The 27,062-nt window shown below is 39.1% G+C and overlaps 1 protein-coding gene across 9 annotated transcripts in view; it reads right to left on the minus strand.

The window, feature by feature from the left end:
• The window catches only part of LCOR (ligand dependent nuclear receptor corepressor), a 90,902-nt gene that overhangs the window by 35,700 nt on the left and 28,140 nt on the right, over positions 1 to 27,062 (minus strand). For 5 of the 9 annotated variants that reach the window (XR_008840803.1, XM_056494642.1, XM_056494645.1 and 2 more), the window contains exons 2-6: positions 24,854 to 24,919; positions 24,355 to 24,434; positions 9,727 to 9,859; positions 4,933 to 5,220; positions 1,984 to 2,077 (exon numbers count right to left, since the gene is read on the minus strand). Coding sequence is in view for 8 of the 9 variants with exons in the window: in XM_056494642.1 (XP_056350617.1) it covers positions 1,984 to 2,077; positions 4,933 to 5,220; positions 9,727 to 9,859; positions 24,355 to 24,434; positions 24,854 to 24,919 (661 nt within the window). In the remaining variant the exon portion in view is untranslated. Of the gene's footprint in view, positions 1 to 1,983; positions 2,078 to 4,932; positions 5,221 to 9,726; positions 9,860 to 12,984; positions 14,518 to 24,354; positions 24,435 to 24,853; positions 24,920 to 26,402; positions 26,489 to 27,062 lie in introns of those variants that run through there. The other 4 variants (XM_056494643.1, XM_056494647.1, XM_056494650.1 and 1 more) reach the window with 3 other exon arrangements.

Raw genomic sequence — 27,062 nt, forward strand, 5'->3', positions numbered from 1 at the left:
TAACAAAAAAAAAAAAAAAAAAAAAAAAAAAAAGGCAGTATGTATTTTTACCATTTCCCTTTCATCACAAGTGTTCTTTCTATGAAATTAAGTACTACTGCTGCAAAGAATCACATCTATCTTAATGCTTTGATTGCTTAGCCCCCTGTAGTTATTAAGTCACATTGGTTTCAAAAGCCACCCCCAAATTTCTCCATGTTCAGCATACAAATTAACAATCTATTTTAATGCTCTGGGACACTATACTGGTGTAAAGCCCTCTGGCTAAGTCAGCATTACTCAAGCATAGGATACATAGTACTGAAAAGCTACATTATTATTTTTAACATCACTCTGGGATTAAAAAAATCTTTAGAGAAAAGACATCCACTGAAAGAACCTGGCATCTAACATACACAATGCTTGATACACAGGCTGTTCACTTCTTTCCAGGATGCAACAAGTCATAGGATGTGCACAACAAAAGTCAACAAGGATTCAGAACAAAATCTAGAGAAATGGATCCAAGTTTGCCATTCCAGCACCCTCTCAAACAATGTGCATTCTCCACCCCTTCTACAGCATGTATCAGCATCACATTGTGCACCAGTGATTCTACACCTAAACAAAAGTCATACTGGCAGCTATAGGCAGCTATATAGAGGTTTATACCCGCCTTAGTAATGCTAAGCAAACTGCAGCCAGCCTTATATACCACACACCTGCACAAGTAACCACAGGTGCCAGTACGCCGCATCCTCTCTGGACCCACCAGACTGAGCAGGACAGTGGCAGATGCTGGCCCTGCCATCCCTGTGTGCTGGACTTTGACCCTCACTTGATTCACAAACAAGGGCAGAGCCTCAGTGGCTTCTGCTGCCTTCCTAAGAAAATAAAGATGGAAATAACCTGTTCAGAATTAAACGAGAAGTGTTGCTGGGGAAGGTTTGTGCTAAAGACTTGTAAAAAGTATTAAGACTAAGTTTTAAAGAAGAATTGAAGTATTTTATTAATAGAAATATTAAACGGAAAAGTAGTCTTGAAAGGAGAAATCTGAGACAACAATATTTTTCCAAAGAGAAAAGCAAAAATTCAATCAGCTGTTATCACTACATGGGATTGGTGGTGGAAGAAGGTTGCTAGTTGAGATTTTCAAGTTTTTCAAAGGCTATCATAAAGCTAAATTGAGCAAATAATAGCACTTTATTTATGTCTGTACTTAAAAATAAATTATTTGTTCACAGTAGCTTCAAGATAATCAACACCCAAAACCCCTCTTCGTCCCAGGTCAGCCTCTCCATACAACCCTAAGAGTAAAGGGTTTCTAAATGTATGCAAATGGTGACCATTAGAAATATGAAACTTAAGAGATTTTTTTTTTTATTTAACAGTATTTCACACCTTGAACTGATTAGGCAAGAATATTATACCATACATTTTGTGATTATTTTTTAAAAAAAAACCTTTTCAGTTTTTTTGTACAGAACAATCGCAAATCCAAAGTTACACAAAGTTTTCCAAACTACCTGACTCCCTGCCCCATGTCCTTTTCTAAGTTGTTGTTTATGCTAGGAAATATTAACAAAAATCATGCAGTGATTTGTTACCTCTAAAATAAATTTTCCTGTTAGCTAACTTGGCCTTCAGTGAAATGAAGTCTAAATATGCTGCAAAGCTCCTAAGACTCTTCAGGCATTTAACTTGCATCTCCACAGAAATCACCTATCACTAAACCCAAGAAACAGGTAATGGAAAGATCTCTGACTAAGTACCAAATTGGCCAAAATAACAGATAGTAGAGTCTTTAACTGCAAGTTAAACCTGTCTCAGTTGGCAACAACTCTTATTTGGCAGGTGGGGTGAAGGTATTTGCCAAAGGTACAAGTTGAAAACACATTACTCCAAAGGGTTAACACCAAAAGAAAGTAAAAATTAACAGGAGCTAAGCCCACATTTTTAGTAAAAAACGGTTTTAAAAGGTCATAGTAAGTTGCTTTCTCTTACCCATTTCCCGAAGTACTGGAGCACCCAGCAGAGTGACTCAGAGAGGTGCTGCCAGCACAAGGACTCTTCTTAGTGGATAAATCAAGCACACCGTCTGTAAAGACAAAAGAATGACTTCAGTGTTTGAAGCAGGATCAGCCATGCTGATCTTGCTTTTAGCTGAAAAGACAAAGCAAGCCTTCTGAGCTGAAGTCATTTTTAGCACACAGCATTTTTTGGTTTATTGTAATTTGAAACAAAATAAGGTTTGAATTTTTTTGCAAAATGGTTTACATGTGACTTCAATATAGTCTTCAGAAATCACAATAAAATTAACAAAATTAAAAGTGCATCCGTTACAGGAGACATAGCACAATAAATTATCTACAAGTGACAGTTCTGGATACAACAGAGCCTGTCATATAACTATCTCTCAGTGGTCCAGGACTGAGACAATCTTGAAGATTTGTCAACCTGAGATATTCCCCTTTTTAAAGGAAGGCTGCGAGCCAGCATTCAGACTTTTTTTTTTTTTTTTTAATCCAGATCTCTTGTAGGAAAATTCACTGAGAATTTCATATCAGAAATTAAATGAACACACACATAGATGTGAGATTCCATCTCACGTGGCAGCCAGCTTCATCTTCTTTTTTCATGTCTCCAGTGGGTTACTACTGGAAAAGCTGCTGCCTTTCTCTTCTATTGTGTCATTTTATTCCCACTTTTCCATATGCCAAATTGGTTTTCCTGGTAGACCACTTCGTCCACTCTCACTAATGGCACTTCCTCATATTCCCCCCATGCTTCCCTGCAAACCCTTACATAAACTCTGTATTTATAGGGCACGTGTTTCACCAGGAAAGCCTTGCTCCTGCTGCACTGAAGCAGCTTGAAATTCTGGTCATTTTAATAAGGGCAACACTGTCACTGAAGCAGCCCAGCCATCTGAAGTTCCTGGAAACTTTGAAACGAGGAATTTATGAGGCAAAGATAAATGAAACCTGTTGGCAGGTGAAATCGAGACATATCAGAGCTCCTCACTCATTTCATCTAACCAAGTGAATACCACCCAACACAGGAACAATATAAGACAGCTTTCAGATTGCTTAAAGTTCTCATTTGACATATGGAGAAAAAACACGATAAACAGTGAACTAGAATTAACTTATGGAAAGCTGTTCCACCCACTGCATTTGGGAACACACCACAACCCAAACTTAAGTAAGCAGAAAATTACATTTTCCTTTCGAGAAACACTTATACAGGCACAAGAGACACAGACTGGATCAAGTCTTTCCTTCTTTTCAAGAGGCTGGAAGTGCAGGCAGCTGCTGGAGGCACTTGGATACATGCTTTCTCCCTCAGAAGGGTCAGTATGACCCAGAAGCCCCTGAGGGGAAGCAGGAGCAACCTCACAGCCCAGGGAGAAGCTTACAACTACCTGGATTTCCCTCAATCTACTACAACAAAACACAGCACAAAGCACCACTAGCAGTCTTTCCTGACAGCCTCTGAAATCCCTCATTAACAAGTTTGGCAAAATCTCTTTCCAATTACATTAAATGTAAATTGGGAAAAAAACTTACATCAGCAAACAGATTACTGTATAAGTCAATGTGCACATGTTCTACTTCTATAACAAGTGTTATGAACATTATACCATTATCTTACAGCTTTTTCCCTCACATGGTAGCTAAAGAACAGTTCATGTACGTGCCTTCTTCACCATATCATCCTCTAATTGAAAAGGAACAAAGCAAAACCGATTTTCTCCCTCTTTCTTCCAGCAAAAACTTTAACAATGAGAACAGTTTAACATTTATAAACATACATGCAAAACACACTCACAAAATGCATTTATAATAAAGACAGCTAGAAACAAATGCCTATCAGCTAACTGTACAGGTCCACATTTCAAGAGAGACACTAATCAACTTCTCACTGCAGTTTGTAACTGCAGTTTGTAACTGAAGGGCTTTCATTAGGTGCTGTAAAGTTCAGTACATGTCCAGATGTCCAAGTTGCATTTTACTGGACACATAAAATTAACCTGTTTAAAAAAAACTTCATAAACCAAATTTAAAAGAATAAAGGGATACCTACTCTTCTGCTCTAGCTAGAAAAAGGCTTTTTTTTTTTTGCAGGCATCTTTTCCATTTGCAGATGGACAGCCTACTGTGACAGAATGACTTCAAGCACTAACATTTTTCTGAAGAAGGGTAAAGGGTCTAATTTTAATCAGTACGATACACTTAGGATTCAACAGTTTCACAAAAGATAAGTTCATATACTATATCACCCACAGAATTTACTTCTTTTAAAAAAAGGCATTTCTGATTGAAAGCAAGGTTTTTGAATTAAAATAAGCTCTGAAACACTGTTACAAGTTATTCAATCTGTGCTCTGCAGAACAAGTCTATTTTTAAGGTAGAAAAAAGACATTTCTTCCAAATGCACAAACCTGGAAGTTTAGTGCAGTTCCTGGATATCATTTTTATAGCCTTCACAAAGCAACTTCTCACAGACTTTTAAATGATACTCTTCTCACACCACAACCAAAAAGAAAATAAATCAGTCTTTCAGTCAGACTATGCACTAATCTTCAGAGAAGAGACAACACTATGATTGCCATGACCACATGAACTTTTCTTATCAGCAAATGTACAGTCTATTTTGGCAGACTGTTCCTGGCAGCTCCCAGTAAAAAAAGCACATTTATCCTCAGAATCTAGAGTATGTCCATCCCCTTTGCCCTTCTTCAGAAGAATCTCTCATATCTATGAGTCTACATTCTTTCAAAAAGTCTTTTCTCTCCCAGCCACAGTGAACTAGTTATTTTATTGTGAAAACATAATCTTTTTTTCCACTTTACATTTTATGCGAAAGTGCAACCTTCTAATTGTCTGGTTCTGCAACAAGAATGCCATTAATGGATTGCCACAGGATGCAAGACACTGGTAAGAGTCCTACCTTGTTCACTAGGTTCTGACTGAGACTTTCTGACAGTAAGGTCCAGAGGTGAGTCTTGGTCAGCCATGAGCAGTTTGCTGAGCACAGGGTTCTGAGCAGTTGCAGCCGTGGGAGAGGAGGCGACCAGAGATGCTTTCAGCAGGCTTTGGTTCTTTGTGCTATTGGGCTGGCTGGAGTCCTGAGTAGAGCTATTTTTTGAGGTATATTCAGCAGCAAACTGTCGGATCATTCGCTGCATGATCTCACGGGCCACTAGGGGAATATTGGGGTCAGAGACCCTAGGACTGTCTGCAAATATTAGAGATTTCTTTTAAGGAAGCACTTTAAGTAAAACAGATTTTATATTAAGTCATTGCTTATTTACGAAAAAAATCCAGGGGAAAAAAAAAAAAGCCAAAGATAAAATACTTTCTGTAGAAAATGTACTTTAGTCTTAAAATACCTGAATAAGAACCATTGCTAATTCTGGTACAGCCTTCCCAAAATAACACTGCTAAAAGAAATATGCAATCTCATATTTTGTTTTAAAATATAGATATATTTGACCAGACCTTTAAGAGGTGTGGAAATTGAAAGGAGAGCTAAAGTGCCAAGTAATGGAACTCATCCAAAAATACTGAACAGGTTATACAGTGGAAGTGTATAACTTACCTGCAGCTAAAGAAGGGTAAAATGGAGAATAAAGTTGCAGCAGACCCCAATAAGTTTACTGAGAAATAAAGCCCTACAGTTCTGATCATTTAAAATTATTCACATGAAGATCAAATGTTCAAGTGTCTTCCATCTCATTCTATCTATTCCTTTTGATATTTCTACCATTGTAATCAAGGCAGGATCACAAATTATCCAAAGAACTTGCATATACACAAAACCCCAAGATGTCACATGACAAGCAATTCTATTTCTAGAAGAACTGCTAAATCTATTAGTAACAGATGTGAAATAGAACAAGTAGGCATTCCAATTTATTTATACAAAATAGTGTATAAATAAAAAGGTATCTGGGCATGTGGGCAACCCAAAAAATTATTGACAAAAATCACTATTTTAGACCAGTAGTAATTTGTGACATGAAAGTAAATCTGTAACTCCTAAATCACAAAAGCTAAGTCCTGCCACTTCACTTGAAACACTGAGTTCTCTGGCCAAATCAATTCTGGGTTTTTAAACAAACAAACCAACAAAACCACACCCCCAAAAAACCAAACCAACAACAACAAACAGCAACCACCCACAATACCCCCAAAAAACCCCAAAGCACAGATGACCACACCACTATTCCGGAAATGGCTCAAAAGGTTTGATTTTCTATTACCGAAGAAACATTCAGAAAAAACTGTACAGCAGCAGACCAAATAAATCTTTAAAAGCAGCTCTCAAGAGGGAACAATAGAGAAGTGTTTACTACCTCTTTTTAAAAAATTGCCCAGGTTGAAAGGTAATCTATTGAGATTGAGCTATTAGAAGCATTAGCAAAATCTTCTGTGGGACCTTTCAGCATTAGATTTGCCTTTCGCCACTGTTTTTGTCAAAATTACATCAATCCAACAAACCAGCTTTACTGTATGTATAAAAGATTACTGACATGAAGATTTGAGAAGAGCTGCCCACAAATCAAAGAGCAGCAGTAGCTGTCTGTTTCTTGATAAAACACCATATTGAGCTTTAAATACTTATCAAGTCCAAATTCCTTTCTGTTAAGCTTTCTACACCCAAGATCTTATACAGTCACCATGTACATTCTTACAGTAAATTTCTCTAAAGCCTATAAATTTCCACAATGTTTATGGAAATAGGTAACCATTTTCTTTAGAATATCTTGTAGATTTTACTTGTTGATAAGTATCAAATACTCCAGTTTTAAGAATGTGAGCCAAACTTAAATTTTGGTACGTTTATAATCTCACTTGCTTCCCAAATAGTTCACGAGGACACCAGCCTGTAAAAGTGTGGAGGCTTTGTTCTGCGGTGGTGGCATTTCTTCTACTTTTCTAATCTCTTCACTATAACCTCCTGAAGGACACAGGAAGGCCCTAGGGAGGCCCAGAGGGACACAATTTGATGGCATGATCACATGGATACCAACTGTTTGACATGTCCTTGCAGCATATATATACAAGTGGGGCTGGCAGGAGTGCAGAGCTCCATGGCACTTGTGTCTTCTGAACAAAGAATCAGGCCTTCACTGTGCACCATGTGCATATGTTCATTTCAAAAATGCTTACTCTGAACAAATCTACACATTCAGAAATAAAATATTACATGTGCCTACAGCCATGCATCCTTGTAATCTTCAACTTCAAAGAATCAGCCCAGAATAATAACTTTCCAGTGCTGTTCAAGATAAATACACTAATTCAGGTTACAAAACTCCATTTTTAAGTAGAAGAGTAGGTACCTAGTATATTAAAGGCTTCTTGCTTAATATAAAGCCTGAATGCTGAGGATTAAAGCTGTTCAAAAGTGAGTGGAAAATGTGTGCTGGTGCCCCTCCAGCATCACTTGAAATCAGATATTTATCTTGACTCCACCTTTCCAGGCTTTTTTAAGGAAATAAAATGAAAATTAACTAAAACATAGAAATTCTCAGAGAAAAAAAAAAACACAGCGAAAAATTATCAGCAATAGTCTAAAGCAGCACCTCTGAGCTTTAAAGCCTTGATAGCTTTTGTGTATTTTCTATACCAAAATCTTAAAAGGGCAGTATCAAATAAATAAAGGTATGATTTCATTAAACCAGAAGAAGGTCCTGTCCTGCCACAAAGTAAACGTAACAGATAACTAAGTACTACTACTCTGCTTTGACTGGAAAAAATGAACATTTGAAGAAAGCATCGCTGGGTCAGAGTGCCAGGGATACAAATTTCTGAGAAAGGACTAAGATTAATGGACAGTAGACCTGTTTGCTGATCTCGTAAATTCCTTATTCATGTTCAGTACATGAATGTATATGCATTCAGAGAGTATCTGCATTTTCTCTGATCTACCCGGGCTACAAAATATCCATCTCAAATGTTACTGGCAGCGAGGATGGAAAAAAGAAAAAAAACTAATTGCTGGCATGAAGCCAGGAGAGCTCAGTATCTCTGAGCAATGTAGGAACGTCAGAGTTCTGCCATTCTCTGTGTCCGCTAATGACAGTCCTTGGGATCTTATGGCAGTAGCATGAGTTAGACTTCAAGCAATCTAAATACAGGCAAGCTTGAAAATCCTGCATTAAGGATTCAGAACTGACTTCTGCCAGGTTTCTACCCCTCGCCTATTGCTCTTCCATCAAGCACAGCTTTGTCCAAGGAAGGAAAACAAGGGTATATTTTTAAAAAATTCTCAAAAGATTCTCAGACATTTCTCATATTTCATTATCTTTATTCTGGGTATCCAACCATGGACAGAGTATTATACCCTTCATTAGCACACTGCAATATCTGCTGCTGGCTCCCCAATGAATTTTAAAAAGCATACTTTCCTAAAAGACACACACACATCATACATAAAGATTTAAGTTTAGTGGTAAAGGAATGAAGTCTTTAATAAACAATTTGGAAATGATGGAAGAGCTTTTTTTTTTTTTCCTCACCAGAAAAAGGAATATGGAAAAAACCCTATATTTTTTCTAGACTTTAGTTTTCTTAAATTCCTTCTGGAATTGAAGATAAATGGGATAAACTCAAAAGCAAAAGGAAACATTAACCTTACAAGAAAAAAGGAAACTTGAAAAGGAAGCCTAGTAATAAAGGCATTATCTAAATTATCACTAGTAACGCAGTAACTATCCTTCCTACCATCCTGCATGTATTGCAAAAAGTATAGAAGCATCATAATGTATAGCTTGTATTTATTCATTTGAGTCATAAAAGAAAAGCTAAGATACTGTTATCTACTTAAAACACCTTTAAATATTTTGGTCACTGGAAGGAAGGGCTGAGGACTGGCTACAGCAATTTCTAATTTGTTAAACTGAAGCCTTGCATTGTCCCCCAGCAGATAGGTTGGAATTACTGATTTGGTAGATTTTCTCACACATGGGTTAGACTGATAAGTATGATGTACTTTCATTCCGGATGCATTTGGAAGCAACCTCTGGATTCTTGTTTCTCAGATTTTGTAGAAAACAGTGAAATGAGCTCTGTGCCCTCCTTAAGAGCACAGTTTAAGCAACAACTCTCCAGAATATATTTAGGTGATTTTCTAGCATTGAGCATGTTCTCAGCATATCCTACAGCAATTCTTTTGCTGATCACATTTTTAATTCTTCATATATCCCCCTTAGCAATATTCTAATAATATTTTATACTCTAGATTGTTTGGAATAGGGTAGGTAATCATTACCAACAGTGAAAAGACTGATAACCTTTAAGAAAAACTGCATTAGTAACTATCCCATCAAAATAAAATAAGTATTTTTCAAAAAACACATTACCCACCTACTACCACCACTGCCACTTGACCTTTCTTCCAAACAGCCCACTCACCTAAACACTGGTTATGGGGAACAGTTCTTCAAGGTAAGAAATGAGTCATCTCTCCAAAAGTGAAAACACCAGTGTTCTCATAGAGAGATTTGGTTTAGGGTTAAACAGTTATACTCTCTTCCAATGTCCCAAGCCCACACTGTTATATTGCTACATTACTTGAGAGTCAGTTTTTTATTATTGATAAATATATATAAAGAAAATGACTGAAAAACACTGAACATACAACTTGAACATCAGATCTTTGATATACCTACATTGCATGCAAAAACACCACAAAAGAGACTATTTCCCACATGCTCCTCCCACCATTAAAACCAACCTTTTCTGTAAAAGACTGCATTGAGGAACTCTTCCGCTTGCCTTTCAAAACGAATGATTTTTGCTTGCTCTTGTCTAAGCAGAGCTTCTTGTCCAGCTTCCGAGGCTGGCTCATCCAGACTGACTAAGTGTTCCTGCAAAGATATTTAATATTTGTGAGATGTTCCAGACTCCAAAATTAATAAAGTTCCCTAGGCACCCAATATTTTACTGAATTCAAAACTTTTTAAGGTACTTAGCACAGAGTTGAATTTATTGAAATCAAAACTTGTTTTTTTGGCTGCATCAGAACATTGTACTTTGTCCCGTTTTCTTGTTGTAAATTGTGCTGGTTTGAAGGCAAACCCCACACAAATACCTGGCAAGCGATTTCCAGATGGAGCTACAATTTAATAGGAAAGTTACAATAAAGGCAATAGCACAGAACCACTGGCTTAAACCAACAAAGCCAGAGTACAACTGGGCACCCTGCTGGTCAGGGTGGTGGTGGCACTCTGATTAAATGGTGGTTGCAGTCCCATTGAAATCATGGATGTGGACTTGGCAAAGCAGGGGGCCTGTGGAAAGGTCTGCTTCTTCCCTGAAGGTCCTGTGGTGGTTCCCCCAAGTCCCCTTGAGATCATACACCCTCAGAAACAGGCAGGAATGTTCAGTACCTCCCCCAGGGCAGGGAATTTTACAATGGAATGATGTAACCCTATGAGACACAGGGTACTTTGGGGAGTCCTTGATTAGCAGAGGTGACCACCCTTAGGCTGGGTGCAACAAAGACAACACTACACCCAACTTATAGGTGGGGCATGCAGCTGTTACAAAGGACCTGCCATTAACAGTTCATCAGAAGGTGATGTAGGTGGTGGGAGAATACATACTTTGGTGACACCTTACATTGTAACCCAAGACATTATCCACCCTTTATTCTACACCATTTACATCATATCCAAATTAATACCCTTCTTTAACTCTACTTTATATATATACACACACCTACACAATGAAACATTACACACAGTTCTCATTTAAAATTAGGTCCCATTGAGGTACCCAATGGGTTTCCCCATCTTTCTGTATTACCCACCAAGTGCAACCAGGTCCTTGAGCAATAAGAATCCCATAGATGGATTTGTCTTTGCCTGAGGTGGGATTAATTCAAACTATCTTTCCTAACATACCTTTCATGCATACCACAGTGACTTTATCTCCCTCTGCAGTGCGCAAGGGTTCTGACTGAGCACGACCAGCTCGACTGATGGAGCTTGTTGACCAACCAGGCAGTCTTTGCTAAATGGAGCTCCCAGTTTTTGGAAGTCCCTCCACCCAGTGCCTTTAGGGTGGTTTTAAGCAGGCCATTGCACTGTTCAACTTCTCCAGCAGTTGGTTCATGATAAGAAACATGGTACACCCACTCAATGCCATGTTCCCTGCCCAGGGGATTATAAGGTTGTTCTTGAAACGAGTCCCATTGGTGGAATCAATTCTTTCAGGGGTGCCATGTCTCCATGGCTTTTCCAGGCCCAGAATGGTGTTTTGGGCAGTGGCATGAGGCACAGGGTAGGTCTCCAGCCATCCAGTGGTCGTCCCTACCATGGTCAGCACATAGCACTTGCCTTGGTGGGTTTGGGGAAGGGTGATATAGTCAATCTGCTATGCTTCCCTGTACCTGTATTTTGACCACTGTCCATCTTACCACAGAGGCTTCATCCGCTTGGCCTGCTTGATTGCAGCACACGTCTTGCAGTCATGGATGACCTATGAGATACTGCCCATGTTTAAATCCAGCCCTCAGTCACAGGCCCATTGGTATGTCCCATCTCTTCTCTGATGACTTGAGGCATTGAGAGCCTAACAAACTGGAAGTAAATCTTCTTTGTGCTACCAGTCCAGATCCCCTGAGATACCTTAATCTTGGCAGCTCAACCTGCTTGTTGTTACTTCATTAGCCCAACTTATGGGTACATGTATATTGATGTGACAGACCTTCCCAGTCAGCTTCTCTACCCAGGCAGCAATGTTTTGCCAGATCTCAGCAGCCCAGATGGGTTTCCCTCTGCGCTGACATTTGGCCTTTCTCCACTGATCCAGCCATTCCCACAGAGCATTAGCTACCATCCACAAGATAGACTGAGAGGTACCACAAGGTAGAGATAGAGTCTCAGCCACTTCTCTCATTCAGCAATATTCAAAATCACCTGGCAGCTTTAACCTCTGCAAGTTGACTTGATCCACCTTGTCTCACAGTAGCTTCTAGAGCTTTCTGTGCGGGGGTCCTTAGAACAGCTTTCCATTTCCAGTTTGTTTCTACAATTCTGCAGGAACCATCGGTGAAGAGGGTGCTATTGCTTTTCATTCTCTGGTAGTTGGTTATACGGTGGGGCCTCCTCAGCATGTTTCTTTTCTTCTTCAGAAGATAGTCCTAAACTCTGACCTTCGCGCCAGTTTGTTATGATTTCCAGAACCCCAGGATGATTAGGATTTCCTATCCAGGCTCACTGTGTGATCAGCACGATCCAATTGCTTCACATGGCATCAGCGCCATGATGTGTAGAAGGAACCTTCCCTTTGAACATCCAGCTTTGGTAGTTGGGGTAAAAGAAGCAGCTGTGCTTCAGTGCCAATCACTTCTGAGGTGGCTTGAACCCTGAGGCTTGAATCTGCAGGCTGCAAGAATGTCTTTCTCAGTTGGGGTATAGCTGGCCTCAGATTCTTTGTATCCCTGACTCCAGAACCCCAACAGACATCCTTGGGTCTCCCCAGGTCTTTGCCAGAGGCTCCAGGAAGGGCCATTCTCCCTCTCACAGTGTAGAGCACATTTTCTACATCCTACACTGTCCTGATTGGCCAAAGGGCTACTGCATAGGCAATCTTCTGTTTAATTTGTTCAAAAGCTTGTTGTTCAAGGCCTCACAGGAAATAATTTTTCTTTTGTGTCATGAGATTGAGGGGGCTAACAATTTTACTGTAATCTGGGATATGCATCTTCTAAAAGCCCACAGCAACTAGGAAAGCCTGTGTTTCTTTCATGTTGGTTGGTGGAGACATAGCTGTTATTTTGTTATTTACTTCTGTTGAAATCTGGCCATGTCCATCTTGCACTTTACTCCTAGAAACTTAATTTCTTGAGCAGGTCTGTTAACCTTACCTCATTTAATGGCAAGTTTTCAGGAGAATCTAGATAATCTTCTATCCTTTCTTGAAGACTGCCCTGTGTTCCCCCATATGATGACGTTGTGAATGTACTGCAGATATTCTGGAGCCTTACCCTTTTCCAGTGTAGTCTGGATCAGTCCATGGCAGACAGTGGAACTCTGCTTCCTCCCCTGGGGCAATCGATTCCAAGAATACGGCATGCTCCTTCAGGTGAAGGCAAACTGGGGCTTGCACTGTGCTGCCAAAGGAACGGAGAAAAATCATTGGCAATGTCAGTGGTTGTATGCCACTTTGCTGCCTTGGACTCTAGCTTGTACTGAAGCTCCAGCATGTCCAGCACAGATGCATTCAGTGGTGGTATGATTTAATTCAGGCCACGGTAATCCACTGTCAGACTTCATTCTCCACTGGACTTATGCACTAGCCATATAAGGCTGTAAAAGGGTGAATGAGTCTTGCTGACCACCCCTTAGCTCTCCAGTGTCCAAATCATCTTACTGATGGGAATCACAGAGTCTTTGTCAGTGCAGTATTGCTGACAGTGCATTGCTGCTGTGGTGATTGGTAGCTGTTGTTCTTCAACTCTTAGCAGAGGGGGTGTCTGAGAGACCAGGAAGGATACTCAGTTGTCTGATTTCCTCTGTCTCTAGAGCAGCTATCCTAAAAGCGCAGCAACATCCTTTTGAGTCTTGAGATGGTCTGTGCTGAGGATGCACAGGGCCTCTGGACCAGTCATGATGGGGTGTTTCTGCCACTCCTTCCCAGTCAAACTCCCTTCAGTGTCCAATACAGTCACGTGCTGGGATCCCCTGTCACCTCAGAAATGGAAATGGATTCTGCTCCCACACACCTTGATGACATCAGGGTACACCGAGTGCCAGTGTCGACCAAAGCCATAAACCTTTGTGGGTCAGACATGCCAGGCCACCAGATCCACACAGCCCAATAGATCTGATTGTCTCTTTTCTCCACCTGGCTAGACGCAGGGCCCCTCTAATCCTGGTTATGCACACATTGCTCTCCTCCTGCAAATATGACCTTGAGGTCTCCTCAAGATGGTTGGTCATATCATCATTCCTTTTCCACCTGGAGTCTTGTCTATGAGAGAGACCAGAGCAGTGTAGACCCTAGATGAACTTCTTGCAGTCACTGCTCTTCCTTTCAGTTCATGTACGCAGGTGGCTAAGCAAGAGATGGGTTTTCCATCCCACTTCTTCATGTCTTCTCCATGCTCCTAAAGAAAAAACCAGAGGTTACCTCATGGAATGTATCGGCTTTCCTTGGCTGGGGAATACCTGGTCCTAATGGTAGAAATTCTTCTAGGTTCTGACAAGACATGGTAAATTCCTTCCTTAAGCTCCTTCCTCATTTTCTGGTGGCCCTCTTCAATTTTCTCTTCCAACTCCGGATGTGCTCAGCCAGCTTTGTTTCCCCAGGCAAGACACAGATGCATAACAGGGCAGTGACAGCGTCCTTGTAAATTCTTCATTTGTTGACCAATGCACCCACTTTGTCCTCTCCTTCCATCCAGTGCACTGTGGCTAAATACTGGGAGTATACTTCTGGTCTGAGCCATGAGAATTTCAACCACATTTGTTATGTGCACTGGACACCATCTGTGCTCTTAGAGAATCTCTCATCTTCCAAAAAAATTGATCTCCAGCACAGCCAATTCCCTTAGGCATTGGATACCTTGTTCCATTGTGCTCCATATTCCATGTTGCACATGGATGTCCTCTTTACAAAGGTATCTATCTCTTATGCTTGCCAGTAGCCACTGCCAGAGGCTGAGAGTTTCCTGGGTTTCTGTGATCCCCCTGGTCAACGATCACATCCTGGGACAGCAATTACAGCTGCCCAGCCTCATGTCCTTTCAGAATGGTGTCATTAGCTGCAGTGTCCCAGATGCAGAACAGCCAGGTCAGAATGGACTCATCCTACCTGGCAGGCGAACTCCCTCTGCAGCTCACACAGCTCACCCAGGGACAGAGACTGAGAGATGATCTCTGGCTCCGTCTCTTCCACTGGGTGCAAAGGTCCTGCCTCCTCACCAGTCACTATGTGCACTGATTTGCTCTTCATTTTCCTTTTCTGAACAGAGGAAACTGCTATTGACTTAGGCTGTCCTGGCTCTGTGACAGTTTGTGTGGACACGTTGCCTGTTGATTTGCTTCTTTTCTTCTCCTCCTCCTGGATATGCTGGACTGCACCAAGCTTGGTCCTGACTCCAAGCATGGCGTATACAGTGCAGGCTGTACAGAGAAGATGGAGATAAGCTAAAAACAAGACTATGCCGTCCTTGACACCCAGACAGAATCCAATATTCTCAAAAACTGCTGTGTCAGGCCTGAAAGACTGGAAGAAACCATTCTCTACTCTTTCCTCCACTGGATGGTGTTTTTATTAACGAGGCCCCAGAGGCAGCAGCCCAGACCAGGACAGGAGAACAAAACTGAATATACATTCCAAATGAGGTTCACTGCCTCTAATATGATCATGCAATAGACGTAAAAAACTAACAAAGCAATTTTCACACCATTCCCTGGTCTCAAAAGGAGCATCACAACTGGCAAATAGTAATTTTCTGCACCATGTGCAGAAAAACATAGAGAACAAGGTACAACATCCATGTAAACACGTCAAGCATCATGGAGAACAGGCAGTTTCTGTAATACAATGCAAAACTGCAATTCTGACTTCTCTCAGAATGCCACACACTGGCTACCAAAATATATGCTGGTTTGAAGGTAAATCAGGAAGAGGTATTAACCCCACACAAATACCTGGCAAGTGATTTCCAGAGCTACAATTTAATAAAAGCAATAGTACAGAACCACTGGCTTAAACCAACAAAGCCAGAGTACAACTGGGCACCCTGCTGGTCAGGGTGGTGGTGGCACTCTGATTAAATGGTGGTTGCAGTCCCATTGAAATCATGGATGTGGACTTGGCAAAGCAGGGGGCCTGTGGAAAGGTCTGCTCCTTTCCTGGAGGTCCAATGGTGGTTCCCCCAAGTTCCCAAATCTTGAGATCATATACCCTCAAAAACAGGCAGGAATGTTCAGTACCTCCCCCAGGGCAGGGAATTTTACAATGGAATGATGTAACCCTATGAGACATAGGATATTTTGGGGAGTCCTTGATTAGCAGAGGTGACCACCCTTAGGCTGGGTGCAACAAAGACAACACTACACCCAGCTTATAGGTGGGGCATGGAGCTGTTACAAAGGACCTGCCATTAACAGTTCATCAGAAGGTGATGTAGGTGGTGGGAGAATACAAACTTTGGTGACACCTTACATTGTAACCCAAGACATAAATGCAGCAGAAGCCTGTAAGACTTGATAACATAACAGAAAATAAAAGTCCATTATAAAGAAGAAAACTTAGATATTTTACAGCATTTGGTTGCAAATCTCATATCTAGCACTTGTTCTTTGGTTACTATTTTTAGACCCAAGAAATAACTCTTGAAGGCAAAACGTGCAGTTCTCCTTAATCTATTTATCCTTCACACAAACTAAGCAAAAATGACCAAGCATTATCAACAAACAGGACCTTTTGTGAAGATGCTCAGTAGTCGATACTGCTAAGTGAAATAAATTTAAATTAGCTGTTACCATACCTACAATGAAACAAAATCCATTCTCACAACTGGAAGTAGTTGAGTAATCTGAAGAATATATTCAAACTAGGATTATTAAGCATGTGAGATGACAGGATACATCATTCCTTTTAAATACACTTGAGAAACTGGAAGACAAGGTTACAAAAATTCAAAATCTAAATCTCAGGTTCCACCCCTAGATGCACTTTTTCTCATTTCTTTCAGTTTAAAGCCTTGCTCCTGCTCAGGAGAAAAATCTTTTTACTGGCTTTCTCCTTCCACTTTCATTTTAAGCTATATTAAAGACACCTGTATTTACCTACTGCAGGAATGTATACACAGACACTCTTTGGCTTTAGGGAGTGTTTTGTTTTGTTAACCTTATAAAGTATCAGTTACCATAACATCTAGGCTGCATCTGTTTTTTTGGCCTCTACTATATAAGTTGATTTCAGATTCATATCCTCACGAGACTAGAAGGGGAGGAAAGAACTGGAAATTAATTTATAAATCACAATACATTAAAAAATAAGTAAGTCTTAAGTTTGTGCTGTCTCAACTTCAAAAGGTTTAAGAAGCAAGGTTATATGACCAGCCTACAGTAAATTAACGAACACAGTAGTCACATGAAATGTGTGCGAAGGGTAATAATATGAAATGGTGTGGACTCTGGCCTGAACCACATGAATGGGTTTTCACATCATATTTGTAATTCAAAAAGCTCTCTATGAAATGCAAAGAGAGATACTATCTCAGGGTATAGAGACTAGCAGTATTTTATGACCAACAGAGATATAAAGAACATGCAGGACAGGGGTAATAGGTGAATAAAACATCTTTGATTCGGTGAAGGTAAGAGCCTGAAGAAGTGAAGGCCTCACAAAATGACTCATGCTTTCTTCCATACCAGAGATCCAAACCTGCTTGCACCCACAGGACACGCTTCTATTGAGACAGATTTTAATTCTTTAATATGAATTTGAATTGATGGTTAGCTATAATAAAAGTGCTCACCTCTGTGCCAGGCATCCCTGTACCAGTAACCAGTAGCAGTTCACTGGCATTTTATGAACACAGTGAAAATGCAGTTGTATTTCTATGACAATAAAATACATTAATTATCTGTACAGGATTTCACAATAAAGGTATTTCTGGATAGTAGGCCAAATACCTTTTGAGAGTTACTTTTCAGGTGGAACTTCACAGAAGACACTTGCATCCTCTTTCTGAAACTGTGCTGCTGCATCTGACAAAGCTTTATGCAGGATCTATCCTAGTTATTGACAGAGTCTGAGATCAGCTCCATTATCTTTTAGGTAGTATCAGGATAACAGTAAACTCATCAGTTTGCATAAAAAACAGATCTGCAAAATAACTAATAATATAAGTAATCTAGGCACACAGAAATGTTGGAATAATCACTGAAGTTTCTATGCCTTTACAGAAGTTTGCTTTAAAAGGAAACTGCAACCTGATGCAGAGATTAGGCTAGATAAGATCCATTAGCATTAACTCTATCTATCCCATGCACCATTGCAAAAAACTTTTTAATTCAAGACACAAACAGAGAATTCAGACTTGAAGGAAACATTACCCCTCCATCCTCATCCGACACTCCGTCCTTTAACAGACTATAGCTCTGGAAGAAGCCTAAAATAAAAATAACCCTTGGCCAACACAATGAATTTCAAATCTTCCTGGCACTTTTTGCATCTCAAACAACACTGTAAATAGTAGTCTGGCAATTCAGTGGAAACAGAGTCCAGTAGCACCCTGCCTTACCATAAGCTAATGTATTATATATTACTCATATAAAGGCAAGGAAAGAAGAGTACAATTTAGTTGAATGAAGCTAAATAATGCTGTACATTTGCTACACAGAGAAGGAACACAGAAAAAGGGATCAGCGAGAAGAAAAAAAAATTCTAAGTGGTTACGCTGGTGAACAGCTCAGTAACGGATCTCTTGATCTGCATTCAGGAAAGGAGATGAATAAGAGCAAGAAAATGGCAGTGCTTAGTTTTTACCCCCTAAACTAAGGAGCACCTCCTTACATGAATGGTTTTTATCAGTGTCCATACTAAGACACCAAAATGTAAAGAAATACAATTATTTAAAGAGTCAGATTTAACCTTGCACTTAGAGGGGAAAAAAAAGTCTTCAGGGGTCTTTAGTACAGCACTGACTATGTGAGACAAAATATACTGGAAATAGTTCTGCTTATTGCACTTTTTAATTGTTTTCTTATCCGTTGTCCCATAATTATTACAGGAATCTGCAGGTTTTTTCACCCCAGAAGGAAAATTCAAGCTTTCACACTAAGTACTTGATTGTGATTGCTATTCAACTTCCAAAAGTGAGAAGGTTTGTTTGATTTGGGAGTGTCTGGTTGGTTGGTTTCTGTTGGATTTTTTTGTTTTTTTTAGGGTGAGGGGTTCTTTATTTTTTAGGTTTTTTGTTTACATTTTCCTGCATTTCTTCCAAACAACTATAATTTAGAAGCACTATTTTCAGGTTTACCCACTCACTCTACAGTCCTAAATCACATCAAAGTTTTTGGTAGCAACATGTAGGTAGTTGGAAGAAGAAAAACACAGTAATATCTAGACAGCATTTTCACTGGGTGTTTTTTTCAGAGTATTTATAATCAATCAATTACTTCTATGTATTATTTATAACACAGGGTTCATTCTATTCTCTTTGTGCTTCTCTTCAGGTGGGAAGCATGCCCCAGAGGATTCCTGGAATCCACCAGTGAACATGCAGCATCACTATACTGAACAATACACGTTCAGAGAAAGATACCTGGAGTGGTTTGCACATGCTCCCCAAGGACTAAAGCTCTTTTAGTACATTAAGATAAACAGTATAACTATGTAATTAAGTCAAAGAGCCCTAGAAATACAGAGCTCAGGTTTTCAAAACACAAGGTCAATGCATGACCTTGCAAGACCACCTAATCCTGGGCAGCCCAGCCTCGTCAGCACTAGTGCTGGATGCTCACTGGGAGCCTCCTTGTAGGAAATGTTGATACAGCAATTCCAAATGCTAAACTGCTGACATCAAGAGAACTGTATAATACAGATTTTTGTGTGGATGTGCAAACAGCAGTTTCATGTTTAAGGCACAGCACACACAAAGATGGAATGGGAAGAACCCACAAACTAGAACAGGATGAGGTAATTCCTATCCATCTTCAGGGAAAAAAAGGAGGGAGGCTGCCCACTGACCACCCATGGATGACTGGTCAACCCATGGACCCCAGGGATAAAATCCAGCCTCCCACCCTACCTCAAGGAAAAATCAGGAACACTGAGTAAGAAAGGAATGTTTCAACATTCCTAGGTTGTCTTCTCCAATGCTTTTTTTTTTCCCCTTAAGACTGTACACTCTTTTTAAATTCATAGCCAACGCAAAGGAGAACAATTTTCTGTAGACAAGCTTTAAGGGCAGCAGGGACTCTTCTTTCTTTCTACTTGCAAGAGAGTATCATTCTTGTTGCTTTCATTTCAGTGCTATTCAGTTTGTTTACATCTCTCAAAATGCTACAGTCATTTGAGGCTTCACCAGCATTCAGATTTTCCTCTCCAGGTATTAACACAAAATTCTCTTGAAACAGACCCCAAATTTGTTTACTACTTTTACAATCCTATCACTTTTAAGACATTTGTCACTTGTGACTTGACAAAACAAGTCTGTCTGTCCTGTTTTTCAAATTTATCAAGATAATTTTCAACTCTGAGCATGTCCTTTAAAGCATCTACAACTGCTCCCAGCTTAATATTAATAAAAATTCAGATGGTTTAAGCAGTTTTAAGACCTTCCTCACTTACTGAACATATAAATTTTTACAGTAAGATGACTGATATCATATTTATCAAATTCAAAAAAAACAACTTGACTGATCCATAGCTATTGACTATCATTTATTATCTATAGTAGGGGGAGAAGAAATATATCAGTGGAATATAAATGTAAGCATATTGTGGTGTGAAACCACAATATGCTTACATTAACATTGATGCACGAGCAAAGCTGCAACTCTGCGTTACTACTAAACACATCTGGAGATTATCACAAACAACCTTTTCAAGTTTTAGCCTTCATATCAAATTATTTTAAAATGACACAATACAAAATTGACAGCCTAAATGCTTGAGTTTAAGTGATGAAATCAATTTAAAATGTTTTAGAGCATGTTCCAGCACACTTAGGGATCTCTGTACACAGTTTAAACATATTCCAAAGCCATCAAAAATTGTAAGAGTTCTGCAACTTCAACCCATTTTCAGGTATTTCCTCTGCCATCTTCAATTATTCTACAAGTTAATGTTTTAGATGAGTGATAACTTTTCTTCAGAAATATCCAGACATTTACCACAGTTCATGTCTTATCACTAAAGCTCCTCCATAGACAAAGGCCACCAGATTTGTGTAAAATAATTACAAGCTTTTAAAAATACCCAAATCATATCAGAGTAATTTTGAATTTTAAAGTAACTTCTTCAAATGCTGTACCTTACCACACTTCTTCACAAATTAAAGAACTGTGAGAGGTCTTTGACTGAAGCTCAGGTATTTTAAAGCATTTTGCATACCAGAATCAACTGTCTGGCATCAACAGCCTACAAAACCAGAATATGCTCCTAGAAGTCATTTTCTCTCTTGCTATTTTTGTAGCTTATATATATCTATATCTATAAAATAGTTAATGTGCTTAGGAGTATTATCCTTCTTGTTCTGCTCTCACCAGCTAATGAGATTAGTTGTGTGTCCGTGCGTGTGTGTTCCTTATTTCTCTTAATATATGTGAATTGCTTTATGTCACTACAGACAACAGTGCTTTCTTTTCCACATGAATATACTCAACTGAATACTCTTTAAGGATTAATTTTCCAGTTTCTCCTTTTTTCTGGCCTTTTTAAAACTAAGACTTTTTAAGACTTGAGCTCCAACTATGAGCAAATGACACTAGAGACTACCTCACTTGATACATTCTACATGGAGCCAAAAGATCTCTTCTGTAATGATGGCTCAGTCAGATTATTTAACAAACCACATGGGAAAATTAGGAATCATAATTAAAAAGAGATAAGGCAAATATACTTCAATATATCTGATTTGATGGGTCTTTGCTGTACCACAACCTTTTAGAAGGAAAATGATAAACGCCACAAGCAATAGAGAATTACCACAATTGCAGATTATCCAAATGTGAATTTGTCAGATTTGGTCCCACAGAACCCAATCTTTCTCTCACCACATGTAGGCAGCCAGACATGCTAACTGGGTTTTGTTGTCTTTCAAAGTACCTGCCCATTTCTGCACACAGGCACCCACATTCATAAGCTGGCAGCAGCACCTTAGGTAACCAGTTATTCTCCTATCACACCATACTGAAACAATTGTGCCATCTGTGATGAAAAGGAAAAAAAATCCAGTTTCTAAAAGTTCCACATTACTGCACATAACTCTTTGGATTTGGGAAAAAAAATATGTCTGGGAAGATGCTGGCCCCCTACTTCATCTGTATTTTATTATCTCTTTCAAATGAAGACACTTAAGTCCATTTCTCTATTAAAACCTGTCTTGTATGTTGACTGCCAAAAATGCAGGTATTTGCTCAGTATTTGCTATTAGAACTACAAATAAATTAATCTTTTTAGAATACTTCAGCAGATGGTTTTCCATCCTTTGAAGAAATCATGTAATTGAACCTGACTGTCTGTGAAAGCAATAACAACTATCACTGAAAGAGTGGGAGAGCTAATGTAGATTTTTACCATTTAAGAAGCTCTGCCAATAAACTAATACTGGCCTTCAATTTTCCAGAAGTCATTTTTACTTATGCACAACTATTGGACTCCTAAGTTACAGGTAATTCTTATGGGCAAATGAAATCCAGAAAAAAACCTGAAGATATTTATTGGTTTTGAATTTGTTACACTAGGTACCTACATGTCACTTATATGTGACAGGTGAAAATCAAGTACATTGATTAATTATCCAACTAATCCAAAATGAAGTATTGGTAATTATGTCCTCAAAAAAAACCTCCAAAAGCAGGCCAGCCACAGCCACACAATAGCATAATACATGGTTTGTGGCTATCCTGCTCCCAGCCACATCATCAATTACACACCTTTTCATTCTGTAACTCAGCACTATAAAAGCATCAACCCAAACCATCCCACCCTGCCCAAACAAGGTGAGAGGATGCACATAAACAGCCTGCAACTCCCTAAAGAGTTAAAGATGTTCAAAGGAAGGGGTGTCAAATAAACCAGTACTATTCCTAACTTAGCTGTACTATTCCTAACTTAGTTGAACAAAATTAGCTGAACATTGTCCATTATTTAGCTAAATACCAAATTAAGGTACAAACTTTTTTTCTAACAACTTGGTCTCTGATATAATAATTCCAATTAAGATGTTGTCAAATTCACACTATTTGAGGCTCTTCTGAAATAATCATATTTAATTCTGTATTGCAAGCTAATGACATCAATGCCAGCAGAGCAGCAATCCGCTGCACCCACAGGGGAAAGGAAGCACTCCCATTCTACCATCTCTCAGATAACACACAAAAAACCCTAGACCTGAAAGGACACATCATATTCCCTCAAAAACAAAACAAACAAAACAAGACTAACCAAAAAGCCAAAATATGCAAACTCAAAATAACTGCGAGAGGCTGGAGGGCAGTACTGCCTTTTTGAATACCTACCCATGTCAGATTGGCCCACACCACGACCAGTCTCTCACCCACCACAAAACTAACTCCTGAATCAATTCAACGGCTTAACTAGAGCTGCGCTTAACACCAGATTTTGTTCTTTTATGAGAGGAGGTAAGAAAACAGACAGAACTCCTTACACAACAAGCATACATACATGTTACCTGCTGTCAGTCTCAATGAAATAACTATGACTTACATCTGCTCTAAATGCAAGCATTCCTAAACCTTTTCCTATACCTCAATAAAAACTATATAACAAAAATATGCATGAATTGGCAGCATGGCAAATATAAAGGTACTTCCTTTATGGACAAGCCATTCAGCTACATGTTAGCTGCTGCAGAGGAAAGAGTGATTTGGTTTTGTTCCTAAGTTGATAGAGATCCATTCTGGTGTTGTTTTACATTGTGCAGGAAGAAGCAGTTGTTACAAATTCCAGTAAATGATGTTTTGCCAAGACAGATGATCCTTCCTTCCTATGTTATAGAACAATCACAATTTCAATACGTGGGCTGAACAACAACCAGTATAGCACCATACCTCTTGTTTTATATACAACTATAATCTCCTTAAGAAAATAAATTGCAATTTATTGTATTGGCAAACCTGACTTGTCCATCTTTAGGTTCTGACTTCACTATGAACAAGCACAGCACAAAATCTACCATGCACAAGAGCACTTTAATAAAAGGATGTGGCCCACAGGGAAGGAGATTCCAAGAACAGAACAAGATTCTAGATTGTTAAAATGGACCACATTTCCATACTGAAGATAAGCCCATCATCTGACTATAGTAAACATGCATAAGCCACAGTCTGGCTCCCTTGGGGAGGGTTTCTTGAGTTCTCACAAAGAACTCAAGAAAACCCAAAACAAATAAAAAACACCAAACAGAAGGAGCCAATGCACGAAGAAAACCTGCACCACTTGCATTACATACTACAAAGAAAAAGTCGCAAAGAAAGAGACAAGTCTGTTCATCAACTCACATATTTTAATTCAGAAAACCTTTTTCCCAAGGAGGGGAAAGGGGTAGGAGGTTGCAGGTTTTCCATATTCAGCTAACTAGGAGCAGCAAAGTCCCTCCCTTTGTCCCTCCCCTGCAACTACTAGCTTCACACATCTGCATTGTTACCTTCACTTTTTCTCTTCTCAGGCAGCAGAAAAGACAATTTTCATCAAAAGACCAATCAGAAACACCTTCAGGCTCACAGTCTGTAAATCAGAAGAATAGCAAATTACTTCATATTCATAAACCACAACACAACTGGAGCCAAAAGAGAAATGCTGAAATAAATACCTGTTTCACAACATTCTTGCCTGCTTTCTGAGGATTCAGGCTTCATTTCAGCCATTTTTCTAAATCCCCAGATTAGCAAACTATATACATTTTATCTATGGACAACAAATCTGTTTTTCTGAGCACTGCAAAATACACTCCCAGCTACATAAAGATGAACGCACACTCATTAGTAATTTTAGCCAATATGAAACTAACTGTGAGCACTGCCTGGGGGAGGGGGGAAAAAAAAAAGCACAAATCACCACGGTAACACACATTTTCTAGAGGCAGAGCTGAGGCTGCTTCTGTCATTAGAAATGCAGAACAAGATACAAACATAGAGATTGAATACCTTTAAACAAACTGAGATCTTTTAATAATCCAGGTCCAAACAGGCCTTCTAGAATACTTTCAAACCCTAAAAGCAAATAAAAGAATTGTTAGCTTTCTAGATTAGTACGTCACTACAATATTCACAATAGCAGTTCTATATTTATCTGTTCCAAGAACTGAGCTCAACACGTTTTCTCCAAGTATTACAAGATACATGGGTCAATTGTGATGACTGAACTACTGATAAATCACAGTGCAATCTAGAGTCCACTGACTCCTGTACTTTTTTAAATAGCTAGGTTAAAAACAAAGAACATTACAACATTGAAATAAATTATTTTGAAAAGAACACAGGAAGATGCAGATTCTACAACATGACTGAGTAATTTCTACACAAATAAAAATATTCTCATTTAAGCCTGCAAACTGAAAGAAGGTACATTTTCCCAATTAAAAAATACATTCTTCCATCTCAGTGGCATTCATTTACTTTTTTGAATTTCAGTGTTTCCTGAAGAGTTGCAGTTTTGAGGAGAGAAAATTAAAAGGAAAGGGATTCAGTGTTGCCATATCATTAAGGAATGAAATTTCAATCACAGATCTGCACCCAAGACACACGCCGTCCTATTTACTTCAATGCCATGACTTATACCTCACTTAAAATACATCTGATCTATTTGAGTTTATTCCAGAGGAGGGAAAACATGCACCAAAATTACTGCCATTATTTGGAAAAGTTAAATCAATATTACACTAAACCCCCTGTTGCTGGTAAAAAAACTCTACAGAGCTATTAACTACCCAGTACTAGGAAAAGATGGGTTAGCAGAGTGAGTATGAAAAGTACAAAGATTACTTTAAGGGTGATAGACAAACTCCACCTTATAAAAATGGAATGACCAGAAAAATTCAAGACTATAACTTATTACATTGCTTGCCCTTCCCTCCCACTTCCAATACTTTTGCTTTGTAGGTTTAAGTAAACCAAGTAGCTAGGGGCTTCTAGCTTCTCCTACTTGTTTGAGTCTGAGTGGCAGAAGAAGAAATAAAAAACAAATTAGGAAACAAATATATGGTCTTAAATTTAGAGAAACTTGCAAGGGTGAATCAAGGACAGATAATCTACCCAAAATAGCAATGTTTAAGATATCAGTCAAAATCTAAATGATCGTGTACTATGAAGGAAATCATTTATTACACTTCAAAAGAGCAGTAATTCTAAAATAATTCAGACTTTATCCTGATCTCAGTTATGTTTGGGACAGCATTCTTCAAAGGGAAATAACAAATGGCCTTACGACCCTCTGGGTGTCAGCAAGAGTGCCAGTGCACCAACATCTTCAGCAATCAGATGCAGGATCCTACAGAATTTGCAGCCTGCAACATGACTTAGATGGCCAAAGCATTGCTGAGGTACCACACAAAAAACTGATCTCAGAAAGGACCAAGAACCAAGGGGAAAAAAAAGTTAAGTAACAGTCAAAACTGAAGAGAAATAGGGAGAAATTAGAAAACAAGGTGGAAGAGGAGAAACTGAGAAACTGGAAACATATCCCATTGAACAGCACCTTGTCAGGCAGAGAAGTAGCACTGCCTCCAAAAAAAGCCAATTCAGGCTTCAGGAAGTGGCAGGAACAGTGGCAAAGGGCCGACCAACCTGACCTAGAAGAAAAATAGGAGAATCAGGGTATTGACCCATACGTTTATAACGTTGAATAGTTCATAACGTTTTTAACATATGGGTAGTGACCCTCAGAATTTGACTCTGAAGTGAAACCTTAAGGGAAATAGCTAACCCACCTTTTTCTTTATCTTTTTCTTTAAAATTTACATTTTGTATATATATGTATAAAAATCAAGACTTCAGAAATTTTACTCAAACTCATCAATCTTTTAATAGTAACTGCCAGTGACTCATGTCCCACAGTTTGCCATGCATGCAATTGCACACTGAAGTCCCTGCCAAGTTTTACAGCTTGGATATTGTACGATCATAGTTTGCTAGCCCACTGTTCTGAGTGATGCTAATGCCACTCGGCTTTTATTAATATTAAATATTGGATTTAGCAGTTGCATAGCAACAGCAGAACATCTTATGTGCAATGTTTGACATTAAAAAAGGCAAATAAGGGAAGTATGAATGTATTCAAAAATTATACTAGAGACTGGTAAAACAGCCATAAAGCTGAGCCCTATCCCCCCCCAAATGCAAAGTGCAATGCAGCAAA

The sequence above is a fragment of the Oenanthe melanoleuca genome, chromosome 6, assembly GCF_029582105.1.
Source record: "Oenanthe melanoleuca isolate GR-GAL-2019-014 chromosome 6, OMel1.0, whole genome shotgun sequence".
Lineage (NCBI taxonomy): Eukaryota > Metazoa > Chordata > Aves > Passeriformes > Muscicapidae > Oenanthe > Oenanthe melanoleuca.